Source organism: Mytilus californianus, unplaced genomic scaffold (assembly GCF_021869535.1).
Source record: "Mytilus californianus isolate M0D057914Y unplaced genomic scaffold, xbMytCali1.0.p SCAF_4, whole genome shotgun sequence".
Classification (NCBI taxonomy): domain Eukaryota; kingdom Metazoa; phylum Mollusca; class Bivalvia; order Mytilida; family Mytilidae; genus Mytilus; species Mytilus californianus.
The window spans coordinates 125,463,852-125,485,874 of NW_026262690.1; the positions used below are offsets into that span (position 1 = coordinate 125,463,852).

Genomic DNA, 22,023 nt, shown 5'->3' on the forward strand with positions numbered 1-22,023 from the left:
GTAGGTGTTACGCATGCGCTAAAATAGCAATTAGCGACCTTCAACTTCAAAGAAAATATATATATTCTAATATCTGCCTAAAATATACATATTGAAAATAATTGCAATAAATGAACACGTCATAAATTTGACAAAAGAGACAACAAAACATCGATAGAAACTTTATATATTATCAATGATTTGCACTATACAAATCCTTGATATGATGATTAAAAACTGAAACTAATAATTTATAAAAATTGTTTATATATTGGTTCCAGTAAAAGCAAGGGTTTTAATAATAGTCCTAATAGTAAAATTCTTTTTTAAAAGTACCAAATAATGAAATTTGTTTATTTTTCAATTCTGATTTATTTTACCATATATATGACTGATACATGTGCGTCTAGGACGTCCGCGTCATGAGTAGTGGTGTTTTCAGTGACGTCATCGCTTAATTGACGTCCGCGTAAAATAATAGTGCTTGAATGATAAGAGCGAACAATACGTTTCATGAATATTCCAAATATACGCAATCAGGAGTAAAGAGGGTCTGAATTGGTGGTCTATAATTATTGTATTCTTTAATTTTTTCAGAGAATTTTTCTTTATCTTAAAAAATAACGTTTATTCTGTAAAATGATTGTGAAAATGATTGTTCTATTGTTTTTTGTATTTGTTTTTTGTGAAACTACTTGATTTTTTTATTCTATTATAGTGTTCATTACTGTAATCAGAATTGTATTAACTAATTCTTGTTTTCCACAGTTGTTCTTCATACTTAAGCCATCTATTAATTATTCTCTATTCTTTTTTTCTTTTTTTGCTAATTTTCTCTACCATTATTCTCTAATTCTGTAAACCCTACCCAGATCATCAGGGGAAAAAAACACATTTTTTGCAACCCATATTCCTTTTGAAATTGCCTTACTGATACATTAAAATTAAATCAAAACACCTCTTGAACGAAGTACGAACAACATTGGCGTTAATTTAATGTGGTTGCCGTGCTCGTGAAGCCGGCAAGCAAGTGACGTTATCTCACAAAAAAATATAATGTTTGAAGAATGGCATTTGACACTCTTTGCCTATATGGCTCTATTGAAATAAAATGTTAGCAGGAGGCGAATAATTAATAGCTTTAATATTTTTTATATAGACGAGTAATTTTATAGATTCCATCTTAGCCATTTCAATTTAAAATTGTATTCCCGCATACGTTTACACTGTTAGCGTTGGATTTAATTTTCTATTAGTTTGGACTTCCATTTATTTTTCTATTAGTTTGGACTTCCATTTATTTTTCTATTAGTTTGGACTTCCATTTATTTTTCTATTAGTTTGGACCTCCATTTATTTTTCTTTTAGTTTGGACTTCCATTTATTTTTCTATTAGTTTGATCTTCTATTTACTTTTCTATTAGTTTGGACTTCCATTTATTTTTCTATTAGTTTGGACCTCCATTTATTTTTCTATTAGTTTGGACTTCCATTTATTTTTCTATTAGTTTGATCTTCTATTTACTTTTCTATTAGTTTGGACTTCCATTTATTTTTCTATTAGTTTGGACTTCCATTTATTTTTGAATACTATAAATACGTATCGTATCTGTACAGTGTGTAAAGTGGAGAAGCGGAAACAATAAGAAAAGTAGCACTTCTCTATATATGATAGGTAACAAAACCAATGGTTTGTGTACGTCGGTCACCATTCTGACCAAAAGTTCAATTTGAAACCGTAATCGTTTATGTTCAAATTAAGTTCAAATTTGAAATATACATGCAAATGCATCATTATCTATAGGTAATTTTCATTAAAAGCTCGTTACATTAATACTTTAGAAAAGTTAATTTTTGCTTCATATTAATAAAAAAAATAACAATTGGACCATTTGGCTAAAATAGCGTTTTACCTGACAATTTACTCTGAGTATAGACAAACCTGTGTATCTGGCAAAGTTTTTTTAAGGCATAGCATGCTCTAAATAAATAAAATACAAATGCATTAAAACTTTTCCAGATACACAGATTTGTCGGGCGCATTAAATTTGCGCGCATTTGGGGATTAAAAAAATTACGTTTGCGCGCAGCTTTTGATTACATTTGCGCGCATTCATTTTACAGGTAACATATAGGTAAAATAAAGATAATTCATAATAAATATGACGATAGTTATTATGGATTTTGATCTTATTTGTAAATTCAAATTATATATTTTTCATATTAAATTCTAAAAAAATATAAAGTGATCATGAGAAATCCCGTAATAGTTTTAGACATACACGTTAATATTTCAGGGATGAAGAGTATTGTGTTTCGTAATTTTTCCGGATAGTGATCGCTTTCGTAAATAATTTAAGTTAGTTTGTACAGTTGCGTCAAAGGCGCTAACATGGAATTACGTTTGTCAGAAAGAAATCTGGGGAACACATCATTAGTATACGATGGATTTACTTTCCTTATCGACAGAACACTAAGTCAGGGGTTATTTCATGGCGATGCACCGTAAATAGTTGCAAAAGTATTTCAACAGATTCCATAGTTCCTCCAAGTCTTCGTGCATCACTACCGTCAGCAGAATCAAGGCGTACTACAACCGGCCCGGAATCAATCAATGCTCACTACAATGAGCAATTTTAATCAGAACATCCATGTATTTTTGTGTCAAAAGTATGTGTTTTCTTAAAGTATTGGGCTTCAAATATTCATCATGTCACGACATGTAAAATAAGTAATTTTAATCTTTAGATTTGATTTTCCTATGTTTTTACATTTTGGTCTGTATATATTTCCATTACTAAGTGCTTGTGCATAATAAAACGGACTTAAACTGCTGGAAAAAAAACAGCTAAAAAATATCTAAGTATAATTTACCTGTATTTATCTGTAAAAGAATGCGCGCAAATGTAATGCATCCGGGTTTGTCTGTACTCAGAGTAAGTTTTCAGGTGAAAACACAGCCATTTTAGCCAATGGGTCCACATTTATCTTAAGACTTATACATATGTGTGGTCCTCTTAATGTTTTCGCATTATGGTGTGTATTTTTCACTTGTTTGCTAAACCCGTGTCTGTATAGTCGCGTTTTATATTTCAGTTTTAACTGGTAAATTATTAAGTTAGGGATTTCGTTACCACAAATTAATTAAAACCTTCAACAGTTTTTTTCATAGATGCAAGGATTTTGTTAGATCATTTGGCTGTATGTAGAATTCTCATTTAAAACGGGATATCACATCACCATTTTTACGGGAATGTTGTTTATATATCCCGTAAATTTAGATACTATCCATGTAAACTAATGGATCTTTTGAATAAACTTATGCTTAAAAGTTATCAATTTAACATAGTAGTAAAATCTTTAAATGTACTAATATTGATTTTGTAAATAAGAAATTTAAACATAACTTAATGTATACCTATTAGACCTCATGATCCTACATCCTGTCGATACTGTTTACTTATATTTCGTTGCACAAGGTCATGCGTGTCTCACGCTGTTTATGACGTTTTTACACTAAATCCATTTGATGTGTACTGATTGATACGGGTACTGATTGATACTTTAAACTGGGAGAACATGATTTATTTATTAGTTGCAATTAGCTTCGAACAAGCTTTAAGTAACTGCGAGTACTCTTATATCGGGGCTTTGTGTCTATTGTTTTTATGTTTGTTGTTGTGTGCCTCGTACCGATCTTTTGCGTTAAGCCAATTGCATCTGAATTTTAGTTAGTTTTCATGTTGTATTGTTAGACACCTGTCTTAGATTAGGGGAGGGTTTAGCCCCACATGCATGTTTAACCCCGCCACATTCTGTCCTGAGTCAGGTGCCTGTAGTTCAGTGGTTTTTGTTTGTTTATGACTGTCGTATTTGTTTTTAGTAAATAAAAATTTCTTTAAATTAAGCCGTTATTTTGTTCATTTGAATTGTTTCCCATTTTTTAGCCGACTATACGGTATGGGTTTTTTCTCATTGTTGAAGATCTTGCGGTGGCCTATAATTGGTTATACCCACTTTGTTTGAACACCGGTGGATAGTTGCTTCATTGGAAATAATACCACATCTCCTTTATTATTCTATATAAGTTTTCATGCACACCATTGTCACGAAAACGTTCAGAATAGAAAAGATTGTGTTTCTGTGAATATAACGAGTTCAAAGTTATGTCTATTCAGGTCAGAAAAATTAAAGAAAAATATTTCTGCACGAATACTTATCCGTTAAAGGGCCATTAGCTGTCAAATTCATGTTCACTGATTTCACTAAAATTCTCATACTTGATTTTTTAACATACTAAAATGTATATCCAAATTATATAAAAAGTCTAAAATAAACAATTTACAATGCATGGACTCGATATGTATCAGCATTTCGTCTGTATTTCAGTATAGACGCCATCTAATTAACCATCGAAGTGACCTCCGAAGACTGCCGACGGTCATATAACCCGATGTAAACATAAATATAGATATAAATAGATAGTGAGCACGTGCAATTGGATTTTTCTAGGTCTTTTTGATTTCATATCATAGGTTAAACAATTATGTTAATCATCGTTTTTACCTGTATAAGAATAAGTTTTTGTTGATCGAATCAGTCTACGAAATTGTTAAACCTAGTTTCTTTTTCAATTTTGACATTCTTTTCCTTTTAATAGCTAAACACGCCTAGTGCGTGTTTAACCCATCACCTGCTAAGGGATGAAATTGAAGGTCACATGAATGATGAATGCGGATTCAATGATGTCAAATTATTCACTTGCAAGTAAATAATTCATTAGCGATGTTTCTTAGCTTATTTTGTCAAAATTGAACCAAACTGGCTGCTAAAAACGAATTATTATTTCACTATTTCACTTTCAGTAATGATTGAAAAGAAAATATTTTGATTTTTTTGTATATCTCGTAGTTAATGCCCCTTAAAAGATTTTACTATCTCTAATGAATTTTAAAAAGGTCGTCTCGAAGTATTTGAACAAATCAATATTTCTTCAGTATTTCTAATTAAAGGGCTCATATAGAGTATATAAGTCAATTAAAATCACAAAGTTCATCAATTCACACAAACAACACATGCAATCGTACATACAAACTGATTATTCATAATATTTTTTTTTATTAAGAACAAATATAGAAACGTGATTAAATTATATACACGAGGTATACTCAGTGCATGCGCGGTCTTCTCGATGTTTTCGCATTAGATGATCAAATTGATCATATCGAAATAAGTTCGGTTTGAATTTGCCTAGTGAGGTAAATTTAAAAAGTCGTCAATCTTTGCTGCATATTATTCTAATTTGTTGATATATTTTCCCGAAACTCTCTGGACTAGTTGCTTAAAATCCCTTTAAAAAATAAAAATTTTTTTTTATCGATAATAGTCCTTGTAATAATAAGTTACTTTATGTTTTCCCCGAACAGACACAACTTTTAAATCTGGCTAGACACAACATTTCATATTGAAAGTTCCCGTGTTCCTGGCATGCTAGAAAACTTAGTTGCGGAAAATTGAAGCGGGACCTTTATGCCCTCCTTCAAGTACTGGGTTTTTAACAACAAACATATGTACATTCATTTAAAAAAATTCTGAAACGTTAGTATTAACATGTGCGTGTCGAGCTATCTGAAATATTCACTTCATAAGCCTGACAATCACCACCAATGGAAGCTGGGCCGGACCAATATATTTATGATTATAAAGCATGTATTTAGTCCGAGATGGGACTGAGGAAAATTAAAAATACGAGAAGTACAGTTCAGTTTGTTACAAATGCAATAATGTGTTTAGTTTGAGAAATTCCGATCATAAAAAGCACAAAAAGGATCCAACAATGCCTTGCGACTTTGTGCTTAAAGCTTTGTGTGTAAAAGTTCAGTCCGTTATGTTCCGTGATTGTATGCAGTATTTTCTTTCGGTATTTAGCCTAAGTATGAGCTGAAAGGGATACAACTCTTGATGGAATGAAGTAAACAAAATGACATCTCTCTTGAAAAAAGTGTCATATTCGGCTCTCTGCACAATTAGAAGACAAAACCTCACAAAATACAAGTATAAACAAAAACTTCATAACATTTTGAAGTTAAAGATGTTTCTTCGAAAACGGTCTTCCCGTATATTTTTGTAACTTAAAACTTTTATTTGCAGTTAGTCCTTTTCTATGCTCAAAAATTATTTTTTTTCCATCTTGCCAAAGATCTAAAAAATAAAATGAAAAATTACCGTTTTAAAACCTGGGACTAGTTAGTATACTAGTCCCGTTATAACTTTAAATTTTGTTTTAACTAACAATAGATCTAATATTTACTGTTTAGTGTTTAATCATTTGGATATTTTAACCTTGGTCGTTGTTGATATGATTTCATAATTCAATATGAAATCATCGATTTTAACAGTACAAAAAAGAACAAAACAGGACTGACATTATAGAATATTTTATTTTGATTATCTTACTAGGTACGGAAAGTGATTTTTTTAAAATCAACTGATCTAAGAAAACTTTACCTCATTTTAAAGGCATTGTGAAAATGGTAATTTTTATACGACCGCAAAAAAATTTTGTGGTCGTATATTGGTATGACGTTGGCGTCGTCGTCGTCGTCCGGTGTCGTCGTCGTCGTCGTCGTTGTCCGGCGTCGTCGTCCGAAGACACATTGGTTTTTCGCACTCTAACTTTAGTTTAAGTGAATGGATCTTTTTGAAATTTGACCATAAGGTTAAATACCACAAAAGGAAGGTTGGGATTGATTTTGGGGGTTATGGTACCAACAGTTAAGGAATTAGGGGCCAAAAAGGGTCCAAAAATAAGCATTTTCTAGTTTCCAGACAATAACTGTGGAACGGTGTATGGATCTCTCTGAAATTATACTACAAGTTTCCATACCACAAAGGGATGGTTAGGATTTGCTTTGGGGGTTATGGCTCAAACCGTTTAGGAATTAGGGGCAAAAAAGGGGGAAAAACAAGGTTGTCCTGGTTAATGGACAAATACTTTAGTACAAAACATAATTTAAAGCAGTGTAAGGGAGATAAATCAAATACATCATTGAAATTATCTCCCTTACACTGCTTTTAAATTATGTATAAAGTAATGGTTAATGAACAATAAAGATAATTTAAAACAGTGTAAGGGAGGTAATCCAAATACAACGTTTTGGTTACTTCCCTTACACTGCTTTTAAATTATGTTTAAAGAAATGCATATTTATAAAGGAAGACCAGTAAAAATATCTGCAAATGTTGCATCTTTTTTTTTTACAAAAAAATCCATATGAAAGATTTGACACTATATTTTTAATTCTATTATAAAATAGATTAAGTTAGCACTATGGTAAATTTAAATGGGTAATTATGGTTGCCAACTCCATTGGAAATTTGAATTGAGATTATGACCATATCTTGAGGGAAAGAATTTTTTTGGGGAAAAAAGGGGGGGGGGGGGGGGGGGGGGGGGCAGTAAAAAGAAATTGTGGGGGGTCAATTTTTTCTCATTTCAGATTTCAGAAATTAAAAAGAATTATTCTTCAAATATTATTTTTTTTTCAAATTTCAAATATTGAAAAATTTCAAGAAGTAATCTTTAATTGCACAGTATGGCGCATTAGATTTGTAAAATCTTTGATCACATTTATTTATTTGTTATGCCGAATCTAACAGTGTATTTAGATTTTTAGTTTTGGGTCCAGTTTTCAAATTGGTCTACATTAAGGTCCAAAGGGTCCAAAATTAAACTTTGTTTGATTTTAGCAAAAATTGAATATACGAGGTTCTTTGATATGCTGAATCTAAACATGTATTAAGATTTTTGATTTTTGGCCCAGTTTTCAAGTTGGTCCAAATTGGGGTCCAAAATTAAACTTTGTTTGATTTCAACAAAAATTGAATATATGGGGTTCTTTGATATGCTGAATCTAACCATGTATTTAGATTTTTTATTTGTGGACCCCGTTATCAAATTGGTTCATATTGAGGTCAAAAGGGTCCAAAATTAAACTTTGTTTGATTTCATCAAAAATTGAATTATTGGGGTTCTTTGATATTCCAAATCTAACCGTGTATTTAGATTTTTAATTTTGGGTCCTGTTTTTTAAATTGGTCTACATTAAGGTCCAAAGGGTCCAAAATTAAACTTAGTTTGATTTTAACAAAAATTGAATTCTTGGGGTTCTTTGATATGCTGAATCTAAACATATGTGTTTTGATTTTTGATTATGGGCCCAGTTTTCAAGTTGGTCCAAGTTGGGGTCCAAAATTAAACTTTGTTTGATTTCAACAAAAATTGAAAATATGGGGTTCTTTGATATGCTGAATCTAACCATGTATTTAGATTTTTAATTTTTAGGCCCCGCTATCAAATTGGTTCATATTGAGGTCAAAAGGGTCCAAAATTTAACTTTGTTTGATTTCATCAAAAATTGAATTATTGGGGTTCTTTGATATGCCAAATCTAACCGTTTTTTTAGATTTTTAATTTTGGTCCCGTTTTTTAAATTGGTCTTCATTGAGGTCCAAAGGGTCCAAAATTAAACTTAGTTTGATTTTAACAAAAATTGAATTCTTGGGGTTCTTTGATATGCTGAATCTAAACATGTGTTTAGATTTTTGATTATGGGCCCAGTTTTCAAGTTGGTCCAAGTTGGGGTCCAAAATTAAACTTTTTTTGATTTCAACAAAAATTGAATATATGGGGTTCTTTGATATGCTGAATCTAACCATGAATTTAGATTTTTTATTTGTGGGCCCCGCTATCAAATTGGTTCATATTGAGGTCAAAAGGGTCCAAAATTAAACTTTGTTTGATTTCATCAAAAATTGAATTATTGGGGTTCTTTGATATTCCAAATCTAACCGTGTATTTAGATTTTTAATTTTAAGTCCCGTTTTAAATTGGTCTACATTAAGGTCCAAAGGGTCCAAAATTAAACTTAGTTTGATTTTAGCAAAAATTGAATTCTTTAGGTTCTTTGATATGCTGAATCTAAACATGTGTTTAGATTTTTGATTATGGGCCCAGTTTTCAAGTTTGTCCAAGTTGGGGTCCAAAATTAAACTTTGTTTGATTTTAACAAAAATTGAAAATATGGGGTTCTTTGATATGCTGAATCTAACCATGTATTTTGATTTTGGACATTGGACCATAATAGGTGTAAATTAAAAAAATTCAAGTTCTTAGACCACATTCTTTCTGTGTCAGAAACCTATGCTGTGTCAAATATTTAATAACAATCCAAATTCAGAGCTGTATCAAGATTGAATGTTGTGTCCATACTTGCCCCAACTGTTCAGGGTTCGACCTCTGCGGTCGTATCAAGCTGCGCCCCAGCGAAGCATTTTATTTCCTTTTCTAGAAAAACTGTTTCATCTCTTTTGTCTTTAAAAAATAATAAAATACATTTTTTAATCATTTGGGTTATAGTTTTGTTTATATTGCTTCTTTTACATCTTGTTAGTCAATTTCAATCCTCCATGTTAAGTTTTTTGGTCAAAATAGAAGCATAAAGCATGAAAATGTCAACCACTCTCATGAAATTCTATCGTCCAAAGTCACATAACATGACGATACCTTTATGTATTCCTTTCTTTAGAACATCAGTTGGTATATTGAAAATGTAAAGTAAAACTTTATAAACATTTGAATGTAAAGAAACAAAATATAAATATGAATATTACTCTTTATATACAAATGTATATGTTTGTGTGTGTGTACCATGAGAGACGAGAAAAGTTTTGAAGTATGTCATCTGTCTTTGTATAGTCATGATAGTATTAGAATGTTCCTTTTCATTAACATTCTATTTAATGAAATATTATTAGTCTTATATATAGCATGTATAGTGAATGCTTATAAATAAAAATAAACAACAACCTTCCAACAATTATACTACAGGTCTAAAATACCTGTTGCTCTGAAAACAATGAAAATAAATATAACATTAATTTTTATTTGAGAAATTTCAAACAAAATAATTATGTCAGATCACCATGATCACTGTAAATACTTGTATGTATAAATGTAAAGTAAATTCATATCTGTATATCAGTTACAATATTTATACAGTGAAATCTGTAAACCAATCTCATTCACGACTGAAGTTCAAAATGCATTGAATCTGAGATGAAGGGACTTCAGAACATGGTTTCCAGTTTATTCAGGGTTTGGTTTAGACAAGTTTCACTGTATCAAGCATTAGTTGTTAGTATCACTTGCAGCTTCCCAGATATAATATAATTATTATTTCAGGATATATATTAAATTGCATGGTGTTCACTAGTGTTTTTTTTTTCTCGACATGAAATTACTTCAATACTGATCAATACAGAAAGTGGTAAGCTCCAAGGTAAACAAGGTAAAACTTGATTAATTCATGTATTCCTATACATGATCATATTAAAAAATTGCACTTCCGGTGCAACTACATGCAAAACGAATCTTGAACAGAACTTCGAACATGGTTTGAGAAGTACCATCTTCGGTATTATCTCAAGTTTTTTGGCTCGCTAATCCTCTTACAGTCTGTATATATTGATAGCTGAAGTGTCCGTTACGTTCCCTTATTTAATTATGCCATTGTATTAAGAACATATACATGTATGTGGGGAAAATTTCAACAACTCAGTTAAGGGAGCTACCATTTGATTTTTGAGGGGGGGCTAGGATAAAAAATTTTGTCCTGCATTTTTAGCTCACCTGGCCCACAGTCGTCCGTCGTCGTCGTCGTCGTCCGTCATCGTTAACTTTTACAAAAATCTTCTCCTCTGAAACTACTGGGCCAAATTTGACCAAACTTGGCCACAATCATCATTGGGGTATCTAGTTTAAAAAATGTGTCCGGTAACCCGGCCAACCAACCAAGATGGCCGCCATGGCTAAAAATAGAACATAGGGGTAAAATGTAGATTTTGGCTTATATCTCTGAAACCAAAGCATTTAGAACAAATCTGACATGGGGTAAAATTGTTTATCAGGTCAAGATCTATATTTCTAGTCAATTTTTAACCATTTTTCGTAAATTTTTGTAATCTTTTACAAAAATCTTCTCCTCTGAAACTACCAAGACAAATTTAACCAAACTTGTCCACAATCATCATTAGGGTATCTAGTTTAAAAAATGTGTCCGATGATCCCGCCCGCGAACCAAGATGGCCGACATGGCTAAAAAAGAGTACATAGGGGAAAATGCAGTTTTTGGCTCATATCTCTGAAACCAAAGCATTTAGAGCAAATCTGATGAGGATAAAATTGTTCATTAGGTCAAGATCTATCTGCCCTGAAATTTTCAGACCAATCAGGCAACATGTTGTATGGTTGCTGCCCCTGAATTGGTAATTTTAAGAAAATTTTGAAGCTTTTGGTTATTATCTTGAATATTATTATAGATAGAGATAAACTGTAAACAGCAATAATGTACAGCAAAGTTAGATCTACAGATAAGTCAACATGACCAAAATTGTCAATTGACCCCTTAAGGAGTTATTGCCCTTTATAGTCAATTTTTTACAATTTTCATAAATTTTGTAAATTTTTGTAAATTTTTACAAAATATTTTCCACCGTAACTACCGGGCCAAGTTCATTATAGATAGAGATAATAGTAAGGAGCAAGAATGTTCTGTAAAGTAAGATCTACAAACACATCACCATCACCAAAACACAATTTTGTCATGAATCCATCTGTGTCCTTTGTTTAATATGCACATAGACCAAGGTGAGCGACACAGGCTCTTTAGAGCCTCTAGTTTTTAGTTGTAATCTCTGTCCTGCCTTTTTATTTTTCACTCTATTCAGTCCTGCCTTTTTTAGCTCACCTGGGCCGAAGGGCCAAGTGAGCTTTTCTCATCACTTGGCGTCCGTCATCTGTCTTCCGTCGTCGTCGTCGTCCGTCGTCGTTAGCTTTTTACAAAAATCTTCTCCTCTGAAACCACTGGGCCAAATTTAACCAAACTTGGCCACAATCATCATTAGGGTATTTTAGTTGAAAAAATGTGTCCGATGACCCCGCCAACCAACCAAGATGGCCAACATGGCTAAAAATAGAACATAGGGGTAAAATGTAGATTTTGGCTTATATCTCTGAAACCAAAGCATTTAGAGTAAATCTGACATAGGGTAAAACTGATTATCAGGTCAAGATCTATCTGCCCTGAAATTTTCAGACAAATTTGACAACCTGTTGTTGGGTTGCTGCCCCTGAATTGGTAATTTTAAGGAAATTTTGCAGTTTTTAGCTCACCTGACCTGAAAGGTCAAGTGAGCTTTTCTCATCACTTTGCATCCGTCGTCCTGCGTCCGTCGTCCATCGTCCGTAAACTTTTACAAAAATCTTCTCCTCTGAAACTACTGGGCCAAATGCACCCAAACTTAAACACAATCATCATTTAAGTATCTAGTTTAAAAATGTGTCCGATGACCCCGCCAACCAACCAAGATGGCCGCCATGGCTAAAAATAGAACATAGGGGTAAAATGTAGATTTTGGCTTATATCTCTGAAACCAAAGTATTTAGAGTAAATCTGACATAGGGTAAAACTGATTATCAGGTCAAGATCTATCTGCCTTGAAATTTTCAGACAAATCTGACAACCTGTTGTTGGGTTGCTGCCCCTGAATTGTTAATTTTAAGGAAATTTTGCAGTTTTTGGTTATTATCTTGAATATTATTATAGATAGAGATAAACTGTAAACAGCAATAATGTTCTGCAAAGTAAGATCTACAAATAAGTTGTCATGACCAAAATTGTCAGTCGACCCCTTTAGGAGTTATTGCCCTTAATAGTCAATTTTTAACAATTTTTTGTAAATTTTTGTAATCTCTTACAAAAATCTTCTTCTCTGAAACTACTGAGACAAATTTAACCATACTTGGCCATAATCATTATTAGGGTATCTAGTTTAAAAAATTTGTCCGATGACCCCGCCTTCCAACCATCATGGGCGACTTGGTTAAAAATAGAACATAGGGGTAAAATGCAGTTTTTGGTTTATATCTGTGAAACTAAAGCTTTTAGAGCAAATCTGACAGGTGGCAAAAATGTTCATCAGATTTAGATTTATCTGCCCTGAAATTTTCAGATGAATCCCACAACCTGTTGTTGGGTTGCTGCCCCTGAGTTAGTAATTTTACAAAAATTTTGCAGTTTTTTGTTATTATCTTAGATATCATTATAATATCTAATATCTAATACTATTAATTATGATTTTAACCTTATTTTACATGATTTCCAAAGCATCAGTAAATACAGGTGAGCGACACAGGCTCTTGAGAGCCTCTAGTTTTTATTAGTTTATCCTGACTTTTTTTACATAAATTGTCATCCTGCCTTTTATTTTTGCCAAGTTGCTCATCCTGCCTTTTTTTTTACTCAAAACTCCTGTCCTGCCTTTTTTTTCAAATTTTATCCTAGCCCCCCCCCCCCCCCCCCCCCCTAAAAATCAAAAGGTAGCTCCCTAATGTGATCACACACACACACACACACACAAAAATGTATAAAAAAAATAATATCTTTAGAGTTTACTGTTAAATACAGTCTGAAAAATAGGGTCATATTAATATTATTTTGAAAGTTAAATTAATTATTCTAAGACAAATAGTATTTGTATAATAATTAATATAACTTTCAACTTGGAAAGTGGCAGTCAGGGAAAGGGGGTAGGGGAATCTACTTGTATCAATATGGGATGGAAGACAGGGGAGAATTGATGACAAGGGAATGAATTGCCATGTTGGTTTTTTTTCTAAAACCTTAACTGTGAATAGCAGACAAAGTGAACTGTCGCTACTGCATGGATTCCTATGTATGTTTTTAGATGAACATGTTGAAAATACATATATTGATTGTTGTTAAACCACATTATTCAGTATCCTTACTATCTCGTGTGCAATGGCAAATGGTTAAACTATCTTTAAATCGCAATAAACTGGCTGTATAATGCCAAAAAAAAAACTATCACGCTGATTTCCAATCAAAACTAAACCAAAAGTTGTCCATTGAAGGGAAATAACTATGTATACACAAAAAGGAGGGTTATTTATAAAAATTAATTTTGATTTGAACACAGCTATCTAGATTTATTTATTGGACCTAATTATTTAATTGATATATTAAACTTAATAAAAAAGTACATGTTATGGCTGTATAACATTCCCTTGTATTTTTTTGAAACGAATGTAACTTTCAAATCCTTGTTTGTACCTCAAATATTTCATCGTATTCCCGAAAATCATAATAAAATTATACAGAATCATGAATATTCATAAGATATCTATCAAAAGCAATCAGAACCTTCTGAGACTTAACAAGTTAATAGAAGGCCGTAATCGGAGGTCACCCAAAGATTTTATTTTTACACACATCTGGGAACAATTATTTAAGGTAATTTGGAGTTATCTCTCATTGGTTTGCCATACCTAATCTTACATCCTAGTTAAAACTTACAGCTGATTTTCTCAAATGTTTCTAAAATATGTTCAGTATTATCAGAGACATATATGTGTATATATGTCTCTGATATTAATTATTATGTAAAATAATCTTTGACTAGCATATTCACTTAAATTTTATGAAGAAAATACTTGTATGTGAATCAATGTGAAAACAATAAAACTATCATTTTACAATATGAATGAAAGTAAAAACATGGCATTCATTTTCACATTGGTATCTGTGACGTCCTGAATATTATGTATGCCACTGGACATAATAAGACAGCAACAATCAATTAATCCACACTGATATCAATGTAAGTTTTCAGTGACTACATGTATCTCTTGGTTCTGTGATAACTAGGCTCAGTTTAACAAACTTATTACCTCAGTAAACTTGGCCAGGATGTATAACAAAGCTTAACCCCTAAAAATACTTCGATTTACTATGTTAGTTAGATGATGATTGTGTAATTTTTGTCCCCCGCACGGGGAACATAGAAACACCGGGCGTCTGTCCGGTCTTGTTAGCGCTCTCACATCTAAAATTCTTGCCAGATTTTTATAAAACTTATATCATAAGTTTATATCAGCAATGTCTTGGACTAGTTCCATAACCAGTGCTGATCATTAATTTTTAAAAGAGTTATGTCCCTTGGAAACATTAATTATATGGAAAATTGCATTGTTAGTGTTCAATTCTTGCCAGATTTTTATAAAACTTATATCATAGGTTTATATCAGCAATGTCTTGGACAACCTCGAAAATCAGTGCCGATCATTAATTTTTAAAAGAGTTATGTCCCTTGGAAACATTAATTATATGGAAAATTGCATTGTTAGCGCTCTCATGTGTACAATTCTTGCCAGATTTTTATAAAACTTATATCATAGGTTTATATCAGCAATGTCTTTGACGAGTTCAAAAATCAGTGACAATCATTAAATTTTAAAAGAGTTATGCCCCTTGAAAATATTAATTATATGGAAAATTGCCTTATGAGCACTCTAATGTGTACAATTCTAGCCAGATTTTTATGAAATTTATATTATAGGTTTATATCAATGTCTTTGATGGGTTCAAAAATCAGTGCCGATCAATTATTTTTTAAAGAGTTTAATATGCCCCTTGAAAATATTGATTATATGGAAAATTGCATTTTCAGTGTTCTCATGTGTACAATTATTGCCAGAATTTTATGAAACTTATATCATAGGTTTATATCAGCAATGTCTTTGACAATTTCGAAAATAAGTGCTGATCAAATATTGTTAACGAGTTATGCCCCTTGGATATATTAATTATAATGGAAATCATCTTGCATTTGCACTGAAGCCTTCATTTCTCTTAGATATTAATAAAAAGTTTTAAGGAACAAACAAAAAAGTGCTTTTTATAGTTATTGCCCTTGTACCTTGGAAAGATAAAATATGTGCAACGCGGGGGACATTGGAATTCTGTTCTTTTATAAATATTTAAATATGAATCATAAATTCTTTCTCTGTACTTCAATGACTTCATTTGTATATTAGCTTGTTGATTTGTACAGGCACTTTATTAATAACAAGTAAAATTACAGAGAAAATGTCTTTGTTCATGATTTTGTTTTGTAAGAATATGTAAACATCACCCATTTTACTTTGAAAGTTAAAATGAAAATAGATTTAATGATTTTGCATGTTTTACTTCTGGTATTTTCTCATTTTCTTTATCAATTGAAGTGGGAGACAAGTATACATTTATTTATTCTTTCTTACTGCAACATAATCAATTCTGCAAATAAAAATGACAATAAACAGTCTGCATCATTAGCCACTAGTGCCCTGCCCAAGATTTGTAAAATTTCATTCGGACTACTAAGTATTAACATAACTTTTAGACACATAAGAAAATTGTCAGAATATTGGTCTTCAGACTAGAAGTTGGAAAAGATTTTTGTGCAGACTGATTAAACAATAAAAAAAAATTTAAAAATGTAGTGGCTGCACTGGTCTCTCTTAATCTGTAGCTCTTACAGGAAACCATACTTTTGTTGTGTAATTCTCTGTAAACGGTTGGAACAAACTAAAATTTACTAATTTTAAAAATATGTTATTATATAATTACTCATATCATATATATTAAAGCTGTTAGGTATGTTATTTAGGTAACTCTAGCATTTACCAAATGTACAAAATATATATACGGTAATTAAAGAGATTCACCAAAAACCAATTGACACTTGTGGCAAATTATGCATGAGGCTACCTTAGTATTTATAAGAAAATTACCATTAATGGAACCTGGGACCTTAAAACTTTAGAAAAAATGTCTTCAACTTTTCAATGTTTTAAAATAAATTTTAATGAGAATTTTTTTCAATTTTGTCTAATCTGTTAAAATCCAGTATGGAATAAAAGTATTAACATCTATTTTTCTATTTTCAGAAATTTGTCTGGAATAAGATATGCATCAACTAAGAATGAGACTGAACAAGTTGAGAGTGAACAATCCAGTGAAGCCCTCCGTCTTAGCCAAAGTGCAATAAATGTAAGTTATTGATTACATACATGTAGTGCAATAAATGTGAGTTTTTGTTTAGTAAAAATAGTCCAATAAATGTGAGCCTTTGATAATTCACTAAATGTAAGTTATTATTAGCCAAAGTCCTGGCGATATGAGTTCTGAGTCAAAGTGCACTAAATATAAGTTATTATTAGCCAAAGTCCTGTCGATATGAGTTATGATTCAAAGTGCACTTAATGAAAGTTATTATTAGCAAAGTCCTTGCGATATGAGTTATAAGTTAAAGTGCACTAAATGTAAGTTATTATTAGCCAAAGTCCTGGCGATATGAGTTATAAGTCAAAGTGCACTAAATGTAAGTTATTATTAGCCAAAGTCCTGGCGATATGAGTTATAAGTCAAAGTGTGATTAATGTAAGTTATTATTAGCGAAAGTCCTGGCGATATGAGTTATAAGTCAAAGTGTGATTAATGTTAGTTATTGATTTGGTTTCATATCATTGCTACAATGTGTTTTTTTTTCATGAAAATCTTCAGCTTTTATTTGTCTTTTTTATTTGTCTTTTAACAGGATAAAAATGTTTATCATACATCTATAGATTAATTGATTGATTATTTGGTGTTTAACGCCACTTTCAACACTATTGTGCTATTTTGTGGTGGTCAGTTTTTATTGGTGGCGGAAACCTGAGCACCTATGATAGGAAAACTGACAATCCTAGTCAATTAAGATTGGAGTCGAGCACACCTGCCCCTTGCGGGATTCGAACTAACAACCTCAGTGTTGACAGGCTAGTGAGTTAGTAGTATGACTACTAGACATTTTCGAAAAAGTCATCTACACGGACACGTATACCGACACCGATACCTACACTGACTAAAAAAATAGAGGGACTGTATCAAAATGTCAAAATATACTGAATAAATAACCTCGTAAAACTTAGTCGGACTCAGCAGAGGTAAGAAACATATAAATTCATTATTCTGTAGTGAAAATCTTATCAATGCGAAAATCGGGTACAACTTGTTACGTTCAAGCATGTATGGTTTGACTTTTTTGTCCAGAAAACGTATAAAGCAAAACTGTGTTACATCATCTCGCTTCAGATCCCTTATTTGTATATATTTAGGCTACATTTTGATATGATAACATTACAAATTCAGACCACCAAAACATGAAATATATAGGTCATGTGAAATACCTTTCTTTTGTGCCAAAATAGTTGAGTAGGTGTGTTTGAATAACAAAAGAAAAGCTTCCTGCTACTTCAAATGTTTAAACTGGATGTGTATTTATTACTTGTATTTTTTCTACTTTCGTTCACTCATTTTTCAGTGAAAAAAAGTCGGACACATGCACTGTTCACTATCATAGTGATACCCCTGAATTTTTACTAAAAGCCCTTGACCTTGAAAGTGAATCTTTAAAATGCATAACTTAAAAAAATTTTTTTTTAGTGTTATCTAGGGTATTTAGTCTTCAACCTCTGCAAATGTTTAGTCTTCCCTTCTACAAAATACATAAATAGAGTTTTTTAGTGTTTTTTGAGTTTTCGAAAATTCCCCCTCACAACCAATCAGTTTTAATTGACGAAAGGCCTCAAAGTACATTACATGATGCCTTATAGCCAGTAGATACATTTGTCTTTTAGAATTCAACTGCCGTGTAAGGATCATAATTATGCCAGTTTTCAAGAGCTAAATTGACAGCGCGTCATCCCTACAATGGCTATCATTTTCAATATTGAAAAGGAAAATGAAGAGATAATTTGGACGAAGTAGAATCCGAATTTCTATGTAAAGTTCTATTAATTTACACAAAGCCTCCCCCTTTTTTACAAAGTATAATGTGAAGATCGGTCAATTCTCAGCTTCAAAACAGAGCTAATAGATTAACAAATTATTGAGAAAAACAAATTGTATACAGTATTTAAAATGCAAATTAGATAAATATTTTATAAATGCCTGTGATCATTGTACACTTTGAGATGACCCTTCTCAAAAAGGTTACCTGTCGTCCTAGGCATAGGTGTAAGCGTCAGTATCGATAAGTTTTCGAAAATGTCTACTTAGACCATTCAGCCACTGAGGCTCCTTACATCCATAGAACAAAGGATTTCACAGTTTTCTGATTGAACTTTTTTATTCAACAAACCTTTCTGGCAATAAATATAATTGATTCTTTTTTTTTACAGAGATTGAAAAGAATCAGTTATGATGATGGAACTTTTCTAAGAGTTGTGGTAGAAGGTGGTGGCTGTTCTGGTTTTCAGACAAAGTTTGAATTTGATACAAAAGTAGATAAAGATGATATGTAAGCTTTTTAAGTTCAAAGTTTATAGTTAATAAAGTAAATTGCATAAAATGCTCAAAATCTGCAGGTCTAAGACTTATGATTCCAACATTTGCATATATAGCATCATTATTACCTGTAGAATAAATAAATGTATTTCATGCACATGGAAATTGAAATTCTGTGGCTTTAGTCAGGTAAAAGTCATTGTAAACATCCCATTCAGATAAACTTAGTGCTGTTATGCTTCTTTTTAACAAATAAAAATCATTAGTTTGCCCTCTGCAATTGTCAACCAAAACAAAGACTTTAACATTTTTAATTAAGTCATAAGTATTTCATGTGATGCTCTATGCTAATTTTAACATTGAAAATTTGTAGATATAAGTGCTAGGAAAACATATTACAATGGGTATATTCTGCCCCTAATCGACTACTGTTGTATTATTTGGGGAGAATGTAAAAATGAAGGGATAACAAGAATATTAAAACTCCAAAAAAGGGCAGCAAGATTAATTTTAGAAACAGATCCTTTATCCCCTTCAGTCCCCTAACTTAAAGAACTTGGGTGGATGACAGTTGAAAATAGAATTAAATACCACAAATATTTACTTCTAGATATAAATGTGTGCATATGGAAGCACCAAAGTACCTAGTTTAAAAGTTTAAACTGAAATCAGATAATATTCCTTACTCCTTGAGAGGTGTTACTCAATGTAATATGGTAGTTCCTAAGCCAAAAGCTGAGCTGTTTAAGATATCTTTTAAATTGAATATAAAATAGATGAAAATAAAGTGTTTGGTGAAATTTTTTTGAAAGTGAAAATGTTAAGCCTTAACTGGTACATCAGGGCTCACACTACTTCAAAATCATAGACAGTGACTTCTCGTTTTGAAACTGGTAGGGAGAAGTGGTAAGATTTGAAAGAGAAGTGCTCGTTCGCTCGCGATGCTTCAATGTTTGGTTTTTGTACTATAATATAAAGAAACATATGTAACCTATTTCTTTTTTTATATACATGTAGGTGTTCAATTCATACCGGAGTCAATTAAAGTAACAGCTGTTTCAGTTTATGTCTTAATAAATAGTCATTTATAGTTGCACAATTATATTAGTCCTCTTGTCAGAATCTACCAACTAAATATCTAGCACTAAAAAAAAAACGTTTTTTCTATCAAAAAGGAAAAGAAAGTATCATATATCAATTAAAATGCAATTAAAAAACTATTCTGTTTATCATGTTTATAAAATTCATTGTTTCTCATTACAAAAGATATATGTACTACATGTATTATGTTGCATACACAAATGTTTAAAAATGACTTCATGGTCTTCTGGAAAAAAATACATGTGGTAGTTCAGTGAGGTATACATATGGTAGTTCAGTGAGGTATACATATGGTAGTTCAGTGAGGTATACATATGGTAGTTCAGTGAGGTATACATATGGTAGTTCAGTGAGGTATACATATGGTAGTTCAGTTATGTATACATATGGTAGTTCAGTGAGGTATACATATGGTAGTCAATTAGGTGAGGTATAATTTTTGAAGTGTTGACTTATACATGTCCAAATCCAATTCAAGATATTGAATTATCTCTTTTATAAATTACGAATTTGATTCGAAAGATGCACACAAAGATATAAATTTTGGAATGTAGTTTATTCTTATGGTGTGACGTCATTCCTTTTGCACAATAACACTGAAGTACACATATTGAGAATGAAAAGTCATGTAGGAAAATTTGTAGTTGACTACTGATAAAATATATTATAAGCAAGTAAGTGAATAAATGAAATGTATATAGATGAAAATTAAAGGTTCATGTACATTATACTATTTTGTTCTTACTGTGGATTCATTTATTTTCGTGGGTACCAATTTTCGTGGATGAAGGAAAACTTGCGTGTTCGTGGATATTTAATTTCGTGGTTTTGACGATGTCTTCATACAAGCCTTTAGAAAATTTGTCATTCGTTGATCTTTTAATTTCGTGGTTCACCGATACCCACGAAATCCACGAAAATTGGTATCCAACGAATAATAATGAATCCACAGTATTTTGAGGAAAAACATAATTTAATGACATGTCCATTTGTATTTTCAGTGTAATAGAGAAAGATGGAGTTAGAGTAGCAATAGACAACGATTCTTTAGAATTTGTTCGTGGTTCTACTGTAGATTTTCATGAAGAATTGATCAGGAGTGCATTTGCTATAGTAAACAATCCACAGGCTGAGCAAGGGTGTTCATGTGGAGCCTCGTTTTCCTTAAAATTGTGATATTTGATTGTTTAATTGAATGTTTGTCTGTTACCTTGTTGTTAGAAATAAATAATTTATTAGTTATATTTGTGTAGGATATTCAAATCTATAGAACAAATGACACAATGGGACTCAGTTTAAAATCTCATTTGAAAAAATTCAGTCACGATTGTGAATGGTGTTGATTGTGGTTGATAAAGTTTAAAATCACTCATGGCAGTGAATTACACAAACGAATAATAGCACCCTGCTTAAACTTGAATAAGCTTGTGTCCTCCAGAATAAGGATTGATTGTTGGTGTTAATTGTCACTTTCAGCACACTATATCATAGCAGTCAGTTTTTATTGCCAGAGGAAGCAAGAGTACCTGAATCACCATATACCTTTCTCATTAAAACTATCAATTCTAGCCAATTAAGATTGGATTTAAATCCACCTTACAATGAGGGGGTTCTCACAACCTGTGTTGACAGGCAAAAGCTAGTGACCACTGTAGATAAACTACTTTGACCACTCGGACACTCCAGCCGCTACTTAAACAGAGGAAACAATGTC

At 31.8% G+C, this 22,023-nt stretch overlaps 1 protein-coding gene across 1 annotated transcript; it reads left to right on the forward strand.

Annotated features, from left to right (window-relative positions):
• Positions 1-5,914: 5,914 nt before the first annotated feature.
• On the forward strand, positions 5,915-21,551 carry LOC127739352 (iron-sulfur cluster assembly 2 homolog, mitochondrial-like). The gene is made up of 4 exons (XM_052251040.1): positions 5,915-6,033; positions 16,829-16,931; positions 19,103-19,221; positions 21,311-21,551. Exons 1-4 carry the CDS (start codon positions 5,960-5,962, stop codon positions 21,483-21,485), a joined length of 471 nt encoding a protein of 156 aa, XP_052107000.1. The 5' UTR covers positions 5,915-5,959; the 3' UTR covers positions 21,486-21,551.
• The last annotated feature ends 472 nt before the right edge of the window (positions 21,552-22,023 follow it).